This window comes from Hyalella azteca, unplaced genomic scaffold, assembly GCF_000764305.2.
Source record: "Hyalella azteca isolate HAZT.00-mixed unplaced genomic scaffold, Hazt_2.0.2 contig5706, whole genome shotgun sequence".
Lineage (NCBI taxonomy): Eukaryota > Metazoa > Arthropoda > Malacostraca > Amphipoda > Hyalellidae > Hyalella > Hyalella azteca.
In genome coordinates this window covers 658,209-673,857 of record NW_025935888.1, presented here as the reverse complement: position 1 = coordinate 673,857, position 15,649 = coordinate 658,209, and the positions used below count along the sequence as shown (strand labels likewise).

At 37.7% G+C, this 15,649-nt stretch overlaps 1 protein-coding gene across 2 annotated transcripts in view; it reads right to left on the bottom strand.

Annotated features, from left to right (window-relative positions):
• Positions 1-2,208: 2,208 nt before the first annotated feature.
• Positions 2,209-15,649, bottom strand: part of LOC125177923 — a 129,725-nt gene continuing 116,284 nt past the window's right edge. For both annotated transcript variants that reach the window (XM_047880615.1, XM_047880614.1), the window contains exon 2: positions 2,209-7,433. In XM_047880615.1, the coding sequence (XP_047736571.1) occupies positions 6,904-7,433 (530 nt within the window). In that variant the 3' untranslated portion in view covers positions 2,209-6,903. The remainder of the gene's footprint in view (positions 7,434-15,649) is intronic.

The window sequence follows — 15,649 nt, the reverse complement described above, 5'->3', positions numbered from 1 at the left end:
AATTGTTTTAATTTTTCACAGTTTCTGATCCTGCATTTTTCATACTTTGTACATTTTTCTGGATTATCTTTGAGTCTTTGAGCTTTCATTAAGAGTTAGAAATTTGAACAAGATCAGTAGACACCGATAGCTAACCTTCTTGTATTGCCCTACGCAGCGTCTAAAAAGAAGTGAAGAGGTGGCTTGCATGTCATAATATAATATAATAGCGGTTTCAGAGTTTATTAGGCCAAAGGCCTGTCGCTGATTCTTAACATCGCAGAATATTCACAGCTTGTTGTGGTCTCGAACTCACAACTCACTGCTACAATTCTGCTGTGCTTTAACCGTCCGGCCTCCTTGCCGATTCTGACCAGAAACTGGCGCACAGAGCTGGTATCGAACCCGCACCTCTCTGCGCCAATCTTGGTACTCTGAACTTTAACCACTGGGACACCCACTGAGTGCCCTGGCGCAATTTTATAAATTCCAAGATAATTTTTCGAGCAATGGATGATTATCTTCCTACTTCAAGATTGTTTCAAGGCTCAGAGCTAATTACCTGAACATGTTAGGTATTTGCTTACATTCTATATGATCTTTGTTTCAAGGTGTATATAGTTTCTTACCATGTTGGGCATGTCTTTAATGAGTGACAGTTTTATTTTCGTACGCGACATTTACTGTTTTGTTTGTTACAAAGATGATCCATGCATCATAATTTTGGACAAATTTCAATTCCGAGAAATTCTGAGTTTTTAATAAAATATGAGCAATAATTTACGGGAACTCTGATGTCTCACGTGCTGATCTTATTCTCGACGGGGATAGCTGGAAATATTATCCACCGTAATACTATTGACAATATTTTGGTTATTCTCGTCTTAACAGGTCGAGACATCAACCTGGACGTTCTACGCGTCAGAGGGTAGCCTATCGTAATTTCTGCAACAAGGTCTTGAATGATAGGAGGACCTCGTTCCTCCTATCACCCCCACTCGTCTCTCAAGACACTCCACGCAATGGTTGGAATAATACAGAAACGTTGCTTCACCTCTTTGTGGGTTGGATTTTTTAATTGGTTTTGCCATTCCACGAGCTTGTTCCGTCATTGACCGTTCAATGCACTGAACGGTTCAGGCGCGGCGAGAAGAGCCACGAGGAATCGTGCCGGGACTTGCATCGGTGATCGCTCTGCCACGAGGAATCGGGCAGGGACCTGCATCGGTGATCGCTCTGCCACGAGGAATCGGGCCGGGACCTGCATCGGTGATCGCTCTGCCACGAGGAATCGGGCAGGGACTTGCATCGGTGATCGCTCTTACAGATGCTGTAACTCATTTTCACTGTTCTCCAGAGGCATCTTTGACTTGAGGTTAAAAGTCGATTATATAAATTTCTAGTTAATTTATTTGTATTTTCAAGGAGGTTACTGATATATAACTGTACGTAAAAAATGTAAAAAAAATCATTGATGGTGTCTTATATTTATTATTTCATCCAATATACAAACTGGGTCTTTCAGGAGAGAGCTTCACTAACTCGAATTAAGTATTTACCGTTCGAAATTAAACAGATATCTTAGAAAGATAACATAATATTCACTGCTGAGCGATACGATGGAACCGGAAATAAGAGGTCAAAGTCACCAACTAGTACACACAGAGGAAGTGGGCACAAATATTGTCAGAATAAACTGAAATATATTATTTTAAAATCATTCCATTCCGTGGTAAATCGATTTTCATTACAAGTTAAAAAGTCACAAGGAAATGTAAATTTTTTTTATAGAAAACTAATCTTTTCATAAGCAATAGCAAAAGTTAGGCCACGGCCCCAAACATTGGAGAGACAGGAAAATTATAAATAATGTTAGTTTCCGGATACGTTAAATAAAGAATTTCGCTTCCAAGTATTTTGAATATTTTTTAGTTCGCTTCAGAATTTTCACCAATACTTTCTTGTATAATTTTAATAATAATAATAATAATAATTGTTAATTTTGAGCAATAATAAAACCTGTAGTTGACGACAATGTTCTGTCTGTTACGATACGCCTCAACTGTAATTTCTGGCGATATCTGATGTATAAAGTAGTAACTTAGTAGTTTTGTTTTAAATGGAGCGTTAATTTCATAACAGTACGAGTGATATTGTCGAATTTTTTCTACTTGCGTTATCAAATTTTTTAATTGATGATGGAGCAGGACTCCGGATATTTTTCAATTAAAATTTGGTAACCGTACATAGGAATTTCTTTGTTTTTCAATTATTTATCGTGTATTACAAGGAGGCAACCCCAGAGGTCGTGCCGAGCTGCCTGCACCTGAGGTGATAAGAGTTAACGTAAATATTTGTGATAAGAATGTTCTCATCAGCGCTTGGTATTTATTAGTAACTCAAATGGAAAGGACTATTGGAATTACTTTGTAATTTGATTTAAATGCAGGCAGATATTTCATTAGACAGGCGACTGGTATCAGGGACATCGCACTATTCACGTGAGCTGCGTATATGAATTACGTGTATCGATTAATGTGGACAGTTCTGTCAATCAATTGAAATTTTTTTCCTCGAATATGTTCTCTCTAAATTCAGAAGACACTTTAATACGTCTAGCATTCCTTTTACAAACATTTTTGTTTCCCAGAAAAATCAAAAACACTTGGCTTCCCAGATAAGCAGTTAACTTTTGTCGACTCTCGCAGTCTCCTGTTTTGTTTGTAACAATTGACTATTTAGGAGAACAATTCAAGAAAACTTTTCTTGAGCGCATAAAAAATTACACACACGCAGTCGAATGTTTAACAGAGAAATATCTTCGAAAATTACAATTTAAAAATTTTACTCAATTTAAGAATTTGTATGAATAAGATTCTGGAAATACTCGTAACTCAAATAAGAATGCCCCGTAAAATGAAATCCATTCGGCTCAAATTTAGAACTCATGGATGAAACTTCATCCCTTTTGATCATTAAAACTGCCAGATTTTTGTTCTTTAATTATTCTAGACATCGAATTTATCTCCTGTGAGTTCACGATTCAAGTGACCGTGTTCTGCGGGTGATAAAACGATATCCTCCACACCAAACATTTTCTTGATTATAACTTAACAAGTTATTTAACGCTAAGTTTCTCATGCGGCGGTAGTCAAATACCTAAATTATTTTGCTAGTAAAAACCACCGGTAATGCATTATGACTCAACTGATAACCTGAAAATATAATAAAATCAGATCGCTCGTCATACAACCATGAAAGTTGACTGTTTGTAGCCGCAGCAAGAAGTTCATCCTGGTGAAAAACATGGCCGCAGTATCAGCTAACATGCAGGCAATCTAGATCCAGCTAGAATTAGTAGAATATGCAAGTAAAACGTTTAGTTTATAGAAGTTCGATAGATCAACAGAGTAACTCACAACAGTAAGCCAACAGTTTAAAACTTTAAGTCTATCTGAGCTTTACTTCGCGACCTGCAAATAGTTCATTTGGTCTATTAAAGTTTATCAAATAAATTGTCTAAGTTCTAAGCCACGTTCTCGCTTTCCCCACTTGCTACAGTTTCCGTAAACCTTAAGAATTGTCGTCAATGTATAATTATAAGTTTACATGCTTAACGATATCATACGAACCTTTTACCTCCAATTTATGATGTAGCTGAGCGATACGAGAGTAAATGGCTCTTCATCTAATAGTAGGAGACAATACAAGCGGAAACCTAGACACACGATATAAATAAAAAAATACAATGGCATTGCATACGGCAATTTCCTATTCAAAGAAAGATTTTTTTAAGCAAATTAAATTAACTACGGAAACTCACTCAGAAGACAACAGAAGTTAAACTAAATTTTAAATATAGAAATCAGGATAGTCACAAAAAAATTCAGGAATGTATGATGCAACAAATAATTTTGTTGATGCTATGTATTACTGTATTCAATTGGTTGATAATTTCAATGCGAGTTTTACTTTAGATCAGAAGATGTCAGTGTAGCTGTCATATAATAGAATATGTGAAGAAATTGACGCAGCTTATATCAGGAAAGATACATTTTCATCCCCTGCCTACAACATGCATGCACTTTGACAAAAGCACCTCAACACTTCTACAAACTGAAGAACAGCGAAACCATCTACATATAAATTTTTTCAGTAGATAATATGGTAAAAGTGGTACCAAACCTGGACGTAAAGAAAATAAAAGGCTAATACTCAAGTTTGACAAGAGAAGAAATGGAAAATGTCTAGTAATAGTACAGCTACTCATCGTTGTTCTCTCACTAATATAAGGTTCATATGAACTAATTAAGAAATCAACGCCAACCCGATAATTCTGCATGAACTTCTTTTCTCCAATAATTATTCTGAAAACTTGTACGCACCCAGACTCGCCGTACGAAAGCTGGCGAGGCGACGTTTCAGCAAAGACATTATCCAAGGCCTGAGCACTTTGATTGAATAAATGTTTTTCTTACGTTCACTTATGAACTAAAATTTCATAACAGTCTTAATTATTCCATGAAATCTACGTAAATTGGATACAACATTAACTAATCTTTTAGGCATCGGTAGACGCCTGGTATTTGTATTATCTGGGAATAAAATATCAAATCAAAATGACTTCTCTCTCATGTTAACGAAGATTATGTATGCAATGAACACGATCATTAATGTTACTATAACAAAATTGTGTTAGATTAGAAGCCCAAACTAAATTCTGTCATCAAATCCAACGAAAGAATCTGGCAAATGCAAGCATTTTAAACTAATTTTGGTATAAATGTTCAGCTCACCAAGTGAACTGCCTTACGAGACAGCCAGAACTCTGGCCTCTACGTAACAGGCATCTTCAATAGTCAAGGTGAATATGCCTACATAAAGCTCTTCTTGTTAATGTTCGAAGACTAAGACAAAGCACCTTTTAAGGTAGGTTCTCACAATTTCTATGACAAGGGAATGGGAAGACGAGATTCTCGAGGGTAGGTTGTACTGAACACGCTCACTTCAAAGTGCGGTCCCGCAAGTCGCCCCTTACTGTCTTCAGGGCTCGGCGACAGTCCTCGACTGGAGCCAGTCATCTACACGCACTGCGGTGAATATTTAGTAAACAAAAAGGAAGAATTGAGAGAAGAAAGAAAGTGTTGGTAGTGGGCTTTAAGTCTCAACTTCGTACACATCAGTACAATACTGTATATTATTCAGTGTGGGAACATAAGTTGAAGAGGGACTGGGGCGCCATGCGCTTGAAAAATAATTAGCGAATGCCCAGTTAAGAAGTCAAATGAAAGACCTCACTTAGGTTACACCCCAAACTTGTGCTCATTTTAATTCTTTGCAAAAAGTAGTCACTACACATTCTATCTAGGAATTGAAAGAAAGAACAGTAACAATGCGGAGATTCTACCTCCGTCTAAACAACTAGAAACAATGGAAACCGCTCCCAGAACTGCAGCGCAAGTGTTAATCCGGTTGCAGTCACAGGAGCCTAAACATCGGAGGCGATGCTAAAATACTGGAAGGTTGGGACCTGATCATCGACTTTGGTATTCTAATGTACTTACGGTGCTCCACAAAATCCTGCGTCCGTATCACCCAATGAATAATTGAATAATTCCTAACAAATATGAAAGGTCATATAGGAAGAAAAAATGTCAAAGTATCTTCTGCGGAGACATTGTTGAACGTGAACGACATCTCGACTAGGATATTTGATTCACGAATGAAGTGGAACGCCGTCACAGCGATTTTTACACCAATTGCACTTGTTTACACTCATGTCTCTGGAAACGCAACTGACTGGTCAAAAAGCATTCATGAAGCAAAATGTTACAGACTTACAAGTTATCTTCATATGTGAAAAGGACTGAAATTAAGAAATATGCTGCAAGCTTTTCCAGCAGCACAAAATAGCAGATTGAACGGCTCGTAAACGAACGTAAAGGAAGAATGGAAGACAAGGTTCGGTATATCTGATCCATGACATGACTGACCATTTAAGAAAAATGCCCATTAAATCGAGAACTAAATATAAAATAGAAGCAATTTCACGAATCACAACGAGTTTTCGTTAAATGTGAGTAGTTTCGACAGCGTACGCTGACCACAGTATTAAATTATAATTATATGCCACCCAGGTAGTGATCCCATGGTTATTTTATTGCTAAGAAATTGGTCTGCAGCAACAACTCCCACAGGCAACAACAATAAATTTTTTGATACTATATTACAGGTGATGACCATACCAAACTAAAAATTGACTGGAACATTTCCGGTTGTGTTTACTCGAATATTAAGAACGAACTGGATTACCCGTTCTTTGAGGGCTATTTGTGATGCTAAAAATTAATGAGTTGAGAGTACCAGCTGGTCCGACAGTGGCCACAAAGAACAGAGAAGTCAAATAATACTTATACTGCAAAAGATGGTTCGTTGTTAACGTAACCATAACACTAACAACTCCTTGCTAAATATTCGAAAAGAGGTTCATACATACTTGGCACTTGTAGTATACACGAAATGATCAGACTAAGATATCTTCTTGACGAAAAAAAATTTGCCATTTTTGCCCCCTCATTACGGATCGCAAACTGAGGTGTTTACTTATCACTCAATGTAATGCGATCTTACGAACTTTGGTCTGGGAATCGGGAATGATTCTTTTTTAAAGATTTGTTAATTGTTAAATAAAAAAATCATTGTAGGCTATTTTTAAAGTAACTACAGTGGAATTGCTTCGATTGAAAGCTTTGACTTTCTACCTATACAGAAATTGCATTCATGGCAAGTTTATGCGTTCTAAAACGGATACAATTAATGTTGCTGATAATAAAGACATGAAATCATATTGAATATAAAATGCATGAACGCAGCACTTTGAGGAGCACCTCTATAACTAACGCTAACATCTTTAATTAGAAAATTTTAATTCGTTTTTGACACCGAGCTGTTATAAGAAATTTCGCTCAAATTGCTCAACATTTTTCTGACGGCCACGGAGGAGTTTTGCTTGGAAGAAAGGCTTGAGACACTAAACCCTGTATTATTACTACTTGGAAGTGAATAGATCCCATTGAGTTTATCAAAAGGAATATTAACAACAGTTCCTTTCGCGCTGCTAGCATTTTTGTTTAATGCACTTCTTTCAGAGTTTATATCACGGCCAATTCTGGGCCTAAATCCCCGACTCTTGTACTGGTATTTTGACATTGTTTTGCCAGCCAACAATAAGATTAATTTGTTAGAGTTGAAAACAGAGTGACGCTTTTTTCTAGCACTTAGCACAGGTGATGAGCTTATGGTCATAAGCCCGGCAGCTGTGGGCAGAACTGGGGGCAGGACGCCCCAAGTTCCGTTCTGGGCCATCGCAGCGTCCGACGGGGGCACAGTCGAGACGTTGTCCGAGGACGGTCCAGCCTGCCACTTCTGTAGGATATCTTCGTTCTCCTTGCGCACTGCGGACAACGGAATAGCATAAGCATGGGGCATGGACTTAACCACAATAATTTTAGGGCAAAAACTGCTTTGGAATACCTATTGACTAAAAAATGTGCGATTTTTATAAAATTTATGAATAATTAGGTCGTTTAAATTTTCATTCTTAAACATAGAAATCAGTCATTGCTACACCCTTACTATAGCATTTGAATGAACATATAGATATGAGTGCGTACAAAATTCTTTCCTCTGGAAACAAAGTCCTAGAGGTCAATTCTTTGACCGTAATCCTCGGAATTAGGAAGTGTGAGCTCTCGGCAAGCCGACTTGCTGGACCCGAAGTCTCTTAGCAAGTAATGCGTCAGGCGAGCAAATAAAGCGTTGTTGGTGGGAGGAAGAAGGCCAGGGGAGGAGGAGAAAGCTCGGGATAACTTGAGTAAAGTTTGGCTCATGGTAGAGTAACTTATATCAATTACGGAGCCTGACTGTCTTCACAATGGTATTAGGAACAAAGCAACCACAACATTGGAATCATCGATCGGTGACCTTTGAAAGGAACTCACGTTCTAAAATATCGTCGAGAAAAAGATTGTTTATAAATAAATACCTTGAATGGTTTAGGCAATTTATTTGTTATTTATTTGGAGAAGTTACTCGAAAAGATGTCTAAATAAACAAACAGCAGCTTGTGTACACTTTATAGATCTGCTAAAGTGAATAAGTGATGGATTTTTCTGCAAGTAGTACGAGGACACTGGCTTGTGGCGCTTCATAAAGTTTGTATTGACATTATCTTCTTAAAATGGGTCATAAGTGAAGTAATTTTTCCACTGCACGATGAAAGTTAACAAAATCCTCAGTAAAGAATATTGAAATTCAATGAGAATTTCATTATTCTTGAATTCATTAGAATTTACTCGCTTTCCTTCGTTACCAGAAAATTTAAAACTAGAAGTTACAAATTTGTTTATTCGTATTGCGGTCCAAAGAGTGGTGAAGCCTATCGTACTTGGCTGCCATCATCTACTCAATCGAACCGAATTCATTTCTCATCTTATTGGACTTGTTTGCTCTTTTCACACTATCGAATTAGATCGATTTTATTTATTTCAGTGGACTTATTTCATTTTTATTTCTCGAACAAACTTGCTTCTTCTCGGATTATTCGAACTTGGTTGTTCTTCTTTGAAGCATTTGACCATAGATGTTCTTACATTAACCGAAAGTGGGTGCAATTCCTTGGTACATCTAATTTCGTAGCTCTTCTTTGCTCAACCGAACGTGCATGGTTGCTCTACTTTTGTCAGCCGAAATTGGTTGTGATACGGAATCGGTTGCATGTACACTGCAGGCGCCCGAAGCGCCCTATTCGTCAGCACTCTGCAGTTGGAACTCTTCTAACGTAGCAGATTCTTGGAGACATCTACTTACACACTCAAAGCGCTGAAATTCTCGTAATGGACTGGGACCATGCAAATGTTGCCATGCCGCACTCGACCTCAACTTACTTCCGTACTAGCAGGCACCTTTTATATCAAATGCCGGATTTCCATGCCTCGGAGTGCCTGCACTAAAATTCTCGCTTCCACGTCACGTTGTCCCTCACATTTTTGTAGTCAGGGCCGTATCCAGCTATTCCATTCTCATGCGCTTCTCTGCAACCGCCAATTTCTAACTTTTTACAGAGCTGTGTTCAGTATTTAATCTTACTCAGTAAGTCATTAACCGAATAAGACAACTACGCAATAATTTATCATTTATTGAAGGCATTTATCAACAACGCTTCATTCATGCCTCCAAATCCGAAGGTCATCGCTCGAAATTCCAGCAAGAAATTTCATGTTTGTACGAATTAAAGATGGTATTTACGACAAGGCAGCCACATGCTCAAATTCCAGAATGCCGAACAACCCTTGTTGACACGAAGATCTCTACGTCAAACGTTACAAGAAAGAGAAAAAAATTTATCCAGAAAGATTTCGTATGCAATCATAATCGTCTATCTCTCGTGCATATTTGAATTCGTATATTACTTATATTTTTTATTCGAGGTCCAATTGAAAAAAATGCTCAATAAGCGGCCAATGCGCAGTAAAAACAAAAATAACTTTCCTTAATTTAAATTTCGAACAAACACCAAAAACAATAGAACACAAAAAGTAGAAGTTGCAAATATAAGCTCCAAATGTGCGAAGTTCAAACAAAAGCGAGACAAAAGCTTCGCTTCAGTTCAGAGCTGCCAGATATCGGCAGAGTTTCCCCAGTCTATTACCTGATAGAAGGCGTTGTCTAATTGTCACCGTCAGGGACATGTGACAGAGTCGGCTTCCCGCGTCATTTACTAGGCTAAAATTGTCAGCCCACAGAGTCGACAGTTCATTGCTAACTTGAAGCAAAAGGAAAAAACGAAAACAAGTAAGCCGGCAAAAATGTATTTTGTGCACTGTCACAATTTTGAGATCCGTGCACCCGAAATAACAAGCACCCGATTAATTAAGTCATTGATCTTAGCGGTTTAGAAGAAGAATTAATTGTTGAAAGACAGAAGAAAAGAGGCCTATAATTTGAGAACAATATAATGTAATATAATATAATAGCTACATTTATGAACGTAATTCAAATAAAGTAAAATAATGAAAATTTGCATGGGCAATTGGGCTCCGCGGGCGATATGGTCCAGGTTCTTTATGGTGTGGAAGCCGCGGTGGAGTGCGTGATGCTGGCTCATAACTTCTGGCTTCAACTCGATGGTCCTTCTGAAGAAACACTCAGCAGCCAGTGTAAAACTTTTCGCGTTGTGGAAGCAGCGACAAGAAACAACATCCGATGCTAGCAAATTAGAACTAGAGGAATAAACTCGAGAAAATAAATAAGGTGAAATAGTTCACTAGTATACTTTTATGAGACTGAGGATGTTTTGTGAGCTGAGTGAATTATTATAAAAGAATTCAGACAAAAGGAACTCCATGCAATAGGAAACAAGAGGTAGTGATAATAGGTGAACGGACCATAACCTCCCTCACGTTCATTTCGAACAATGCGGCTAGTGATCTAAAAAATATATATAACTCAGTACTCACTGCAGTGAGTGACAGAGAGCGCATTTTCTCGTCGACGAAAACGTGAAGTCACGGATGGACAGACAGACAGATAGACGGACATGGCGAGCACAATAGCGCATTTTTTCATAAATGAGAAAATTAGCTAAAAAGGACAAGAAAATCTTCTGGTGTTTTTGCGTGGTCGTAAATTGGAATGAATTTTTCTGAATAAATGCAGAAAATATCCAGCATAGAGTGATACACAACCAGAAAATCTTCTCTGAGGGCCGATTTCCGAAATGGGAAGTTCTGTTTGTGCGATTTTAAGCAAGCTTTCGGCTATAATACTGACAATAAATGAATTTGAATTTTAAAACAATATATCAGGCATGTTACAGAAATTTTGGACTGAGTAAAAATCGCCACTATATATGTGCTTAACTAGAAATAAATAACAACATATAGTGAAGAATCAGTTTGTCAAATTTTTCTATAAATTGAAAATTTTATTCACCAATTAAATTGTTAGCGTTTTACGAACGAATATAGGTGCTTTTGAGTTAGAAAAAAATTTTTAATGCACGATCTGACTGCAAAAAACGATGAATATTAGGCGCTGCATTGAGTGTAACCTATGCAGAAAACCAACGATAAGAATAATTTGTAATGCTGCTCATTGCAGCCAAAATGTGTGACGAATAACTCGATATGTTGCATATACTGCGCTCTTTAATAGTGGAATTGATAACGAATAACTCCTCATTGTTAAAAACAGAAGAATTAGCTTTTTCAAATATGTTTCATGCAGTCAGTCACGGGTAGTGAAATCCGTCATTTAGGAAGAAATATCCGATGTCCAAAGTCATATTGAAAGCCGCGACCAACGTCCAATATCCCTTCAAGAAGCCTTCTTCGGGACTCCCAACTTCCTGTACAAAATAAATAAACCTACCAAATAAACCAACGAGTCTCTTGAAGAAATTGCAGTCATTCTAGCCGATGGGCTTAGCTGGGCACTGATCATTTCCTTTCTCCATCAGGGTGGGGAAAAACTAAAATAAGAATAAAAATACTGCGCTAAAAGTTGTGCGATCGCAATTTTAAAATGCATTCTAGGAGATTAAAAACATATATGTTCGCAAAATGCTAAGATAAATCTCATACTACAGCTTGTTGGGTCACCAGCAAGACGTTCGTTCGTAGGACGCTACAAACCCATGCAGAGACGAATACGGCATCCCCTTATGTATTAAGACGTTAGTCTGAAAGTTAATATTCGGTGTTTTAAACTTGAATCTTCATTTTTTCACAAATTAATTTCATTCTTGCTTCATCAAATATTCCAGACTATTCTATTCACAATTTTTTGGGCCGATGGGTCGTTCTCTGTTATTTTTATTGAAATTTAAGCAGCAAAAGAGCACTCGAAATTTTTGAAGCAGGATCATTAAAGGTCCAAACGGAATGTCAAGACGAATATCAGTAAAGTAAAATTCTCAATGGTAGTCTTTCACCAACGTGCGCGAGAACGTTGGCCGAACCAATGCTCAGTTGCCTTGTGCCTACGTAAGCGGCGGTACTTGCATGCAGATGTGCATCTAAAGGAGAGCTGTGAGTGCAGATGCATGGACGTCTCCGCTTTGTGATATACCTAAACGTTCAGTCTACAGAGCTACAGATTTATTGTTTGTCAATTGCAATTAGGTACCACGCGTCGCATTCCAGCCTGCATCACTTGCAAAATTCGTACATCCTTTAAGTAGATTTCATTGCAGAAATCAACTAAACAATTCGTTCACAAAATAAGTAAAGTATTTCAAAATGAGCTGATAATAATTTAAGAAGTTCTCCCTGCTAGTGGGCTGATTTCAACACGGAGGACTGTGTAAAGCTAAACGAATCAATGTAAACCTTGAAACAAAGCCCCCCAAAAATAGGGCGGAGTGAGAAATAGGAAGACCCACCACGACGCGATATCAAAGGCCGCCCGGCCAGCTGCAAGGCTAGCCTCAATTCTTTGGTGAGGCCCGCAACAGTCGGTGTGAGGAAGATTCATTTTTTTCTCACAAATTAGAGCCAGCGATGACATCCATCCGGTACGTGCGAACAAACTCATCGCTCGTGTCGCTGCCAACGTGGACCTTGTAGAACAGCTCATTTTTCCGAGCTTGGAAGAAAACGGCGCGAGTGATGATGCGGTCTAAGCTTTACACATAGCTAAACTAAAATGGAATTTAAGGGCCAGCTTTAGATCTTCAACGATGAAGTTTGATCAAGTTCCCGTGAATCTCCAATGTGGGTAGCGGGATGTAATTGATCTTGAGAAAACATTTAATCAGTCTTTCGCACGATTTTTCCGTAGCGAGATCGAAATTCGGAATCGTAACCAATGATAATGCCAGCGTCATCACAGCAAGCGAGTGCTTACTCTATGCATCAATTTAATGACTAGAAATAGGACGAATAGAGACCAAATAAATTGTTGTCATTCTAGCCGATGCGCCTATCTGGGTACCGATCATTTCCTCTCTCCAGCAGGTTGGGAGTCAATTAGAACGCACAACGATCTTAAAAAAACAGGAAAGTAATTGATAAATAAAATGAAAGGCAATTTTCCTTGAATGATTTTAAGGAAAATGTTCAGTGCCCAGCACAGTGCGTCGGCTAGAATGACTGCAATTTCTTCAAGAACCTCGCGGATTTATTTGTCAGTTTATTTACTTGAACAGAAAATTGGGAGAGTCTTGAAAAAGGCATCTTGAAGGGATATTGAACGCTGTTCGCGGCTTATAATACGACTTTCGATATCATATATTTCATCCAAAATGACGGATTTTATTACCCATTTCAGTAACGAATAACGACGAGTTATTCGTTACTAAATTCAACATAACAGAGTAAAGTTTATATAACATATCCAGAATTTGGCTTTAAATATACGATCTTTAAATCTCTTTATGTGATGCTATAGTTTGCAATAATTTGCTAAAATAAATTTCTGATAGTTCTCATGGATTGCTCTGGTGCACTATAAATTAATGGCGGAGTGATTAAGATCACTATGTCCGAAGCAGCGAGTCGCGTGTTCGAAACCTAAGTTACAGAAAATTCGCTAGATCGACAAGGCGGCCTTAATTTGTACGTGTTATGCCGTCATAGTTGGTTGCACTACACAAAGAAAGCTAGTGCGCAGTCATAGTTCTGCTAAATCTCGTTTTTTAACTTGTTCAGTTATACTCTGCAAAACATTTGTCATTCATAAAGATGAAAAAAAGATTATGGATAAAGTTTATAATAAACTTGTCTATGTGATTATGTTAGTGCATTGCTCAGCCTCTCCCACATGTCGCTGATGCACGACTGCTGTTGAAGGAGATGAGAAGAACCACAGTCTTACATCTTGAAGCATCTTTTAAACGAAATTTCCCAATTATCATAATATTGAAAAGTGAATGAAAGGAAATTTTCCTTAAATGATTTTAAGGAAAATGTCCAGTGCCCAGTAAAGTACATCGGCTCGAATAACTGTAATTTCTTCAAGAACCTCGTGTATTTATTTGGTCAGTTTATTTATTTGAAAAGAAAGTTGGGAGAGTCTTGAAGAAGGCTTCTTGAAGGGATATTGGACGCTGTTCGCGGCTTATAATACGACTTTCGATATCGTATATTTCATCCAAAATGACGGATTTTATTACCCATTTTATTACCCATACATTTGCAAAAAACCCAATGCGTCTTCTTATTATTTTTAGTAACGAATAACGACTAGTTATTCGTTACCGAATTCAATATAACAGAGTAAAGTTTATACAACATATCGAGAATTTGGCTTAAACATAAGATCTTTAAATCTCTTCATGTGATACTTAGTTTGCAATAATTTGCTAAAAGAAATTTCTGATAGTTCTCATGGATTGCTTTGGTGCACTATAAATTTGTGGCGGAGTGATTATAAGTTCACTATGTCCGAACCAGCGAGTCGCGTGTTAAAAACCAAAGTTATAGGAAATTCGTTAGACCGACAAGGCGGCCTTTGTACGTGTTACCCCGTCATTGTTCGTTGCACTTCACAAAAAAAGCTGGTGCGCAGTCATAGTTATGCTAAATCTCGTTTTTGAATTTGTTTAGTTATAATCTGCAAAACGTTTGTCATTCATAAAGATAACAAAAAGATTTTGGATAAAGTTATTAAAGTTATGCTAGTGCATTGCTTAGTTTCTCCCACTTATCGCTGATGCATGACTGCTGTTGAAGGAGATGAGAACCACAGTCTTACATATTGAAGCATCTTTCAAACGAAATTTCCCATCTATCATACTATTGAAGAGTGAAGAAAATTGAAGAGAAATGTTGACTAAAATAAAAAAAAACTCGTGTAAAAAAGAAATTTCTTCAGCCATGACCCTTCTGGATCTTTAAAAGGAAGTGCAGGGAAGAAGCACGGCAAGCAATAAAGGCTATCAGTAAGATTGCAGATATCATTACAGAAATGCATGCAGAAAAGTTTTTGGGTGAGTTGGCAAATTAGTGTTTTAGTTTCAATATATTTGAAGTAATTATCGTTGCAATGCGGCCTTACAAACTTCGCCAACAAGCTGGCGGGATATAGAGATCTCATGGATTATCCCTAAGACCAGACGCTTCCCCCTCCTTATCCACTAGTGGCTAACTTTTCATACTTCCGATAGTAATATCGAATGACGTCTATACATCAGTGGACGTTTCATGACAATAGTAAATACCAAAAGTGTATATACTAATTATAAATAATATTTAATAAGCAGCAATGCTGCAACAGCAGCAGCAAAAACGAGAGTTATTCTTTTCAAAGCGTAGCATTGTAAAGTGGAAGTGCAGATGAAAAACGTACAAATAAAATGTTAACGTAATCCCACTCTAATTTTACAATAAATTCATGAACGGAAAATCAAGACTACAACACAAACGAAAATACACCGAAAAATAATTCAAGCTGTATTACAGAGAAAAACATGTTTCAAGATACCATTTCCTGGATCAACATGATTTCCGACCGTCTCCAACTCTCCTGGTCACGCGAGATAACGGAGAATTTTCACAAACACGATGGGGTTAAGGTAGAAAGACAATATTCTCTGAGTGAATCCATTAATCTAATGGCTCGATAACAACGAGACCATAAATACCGTAAGAAATGAGAGCCTGGCAGCTAG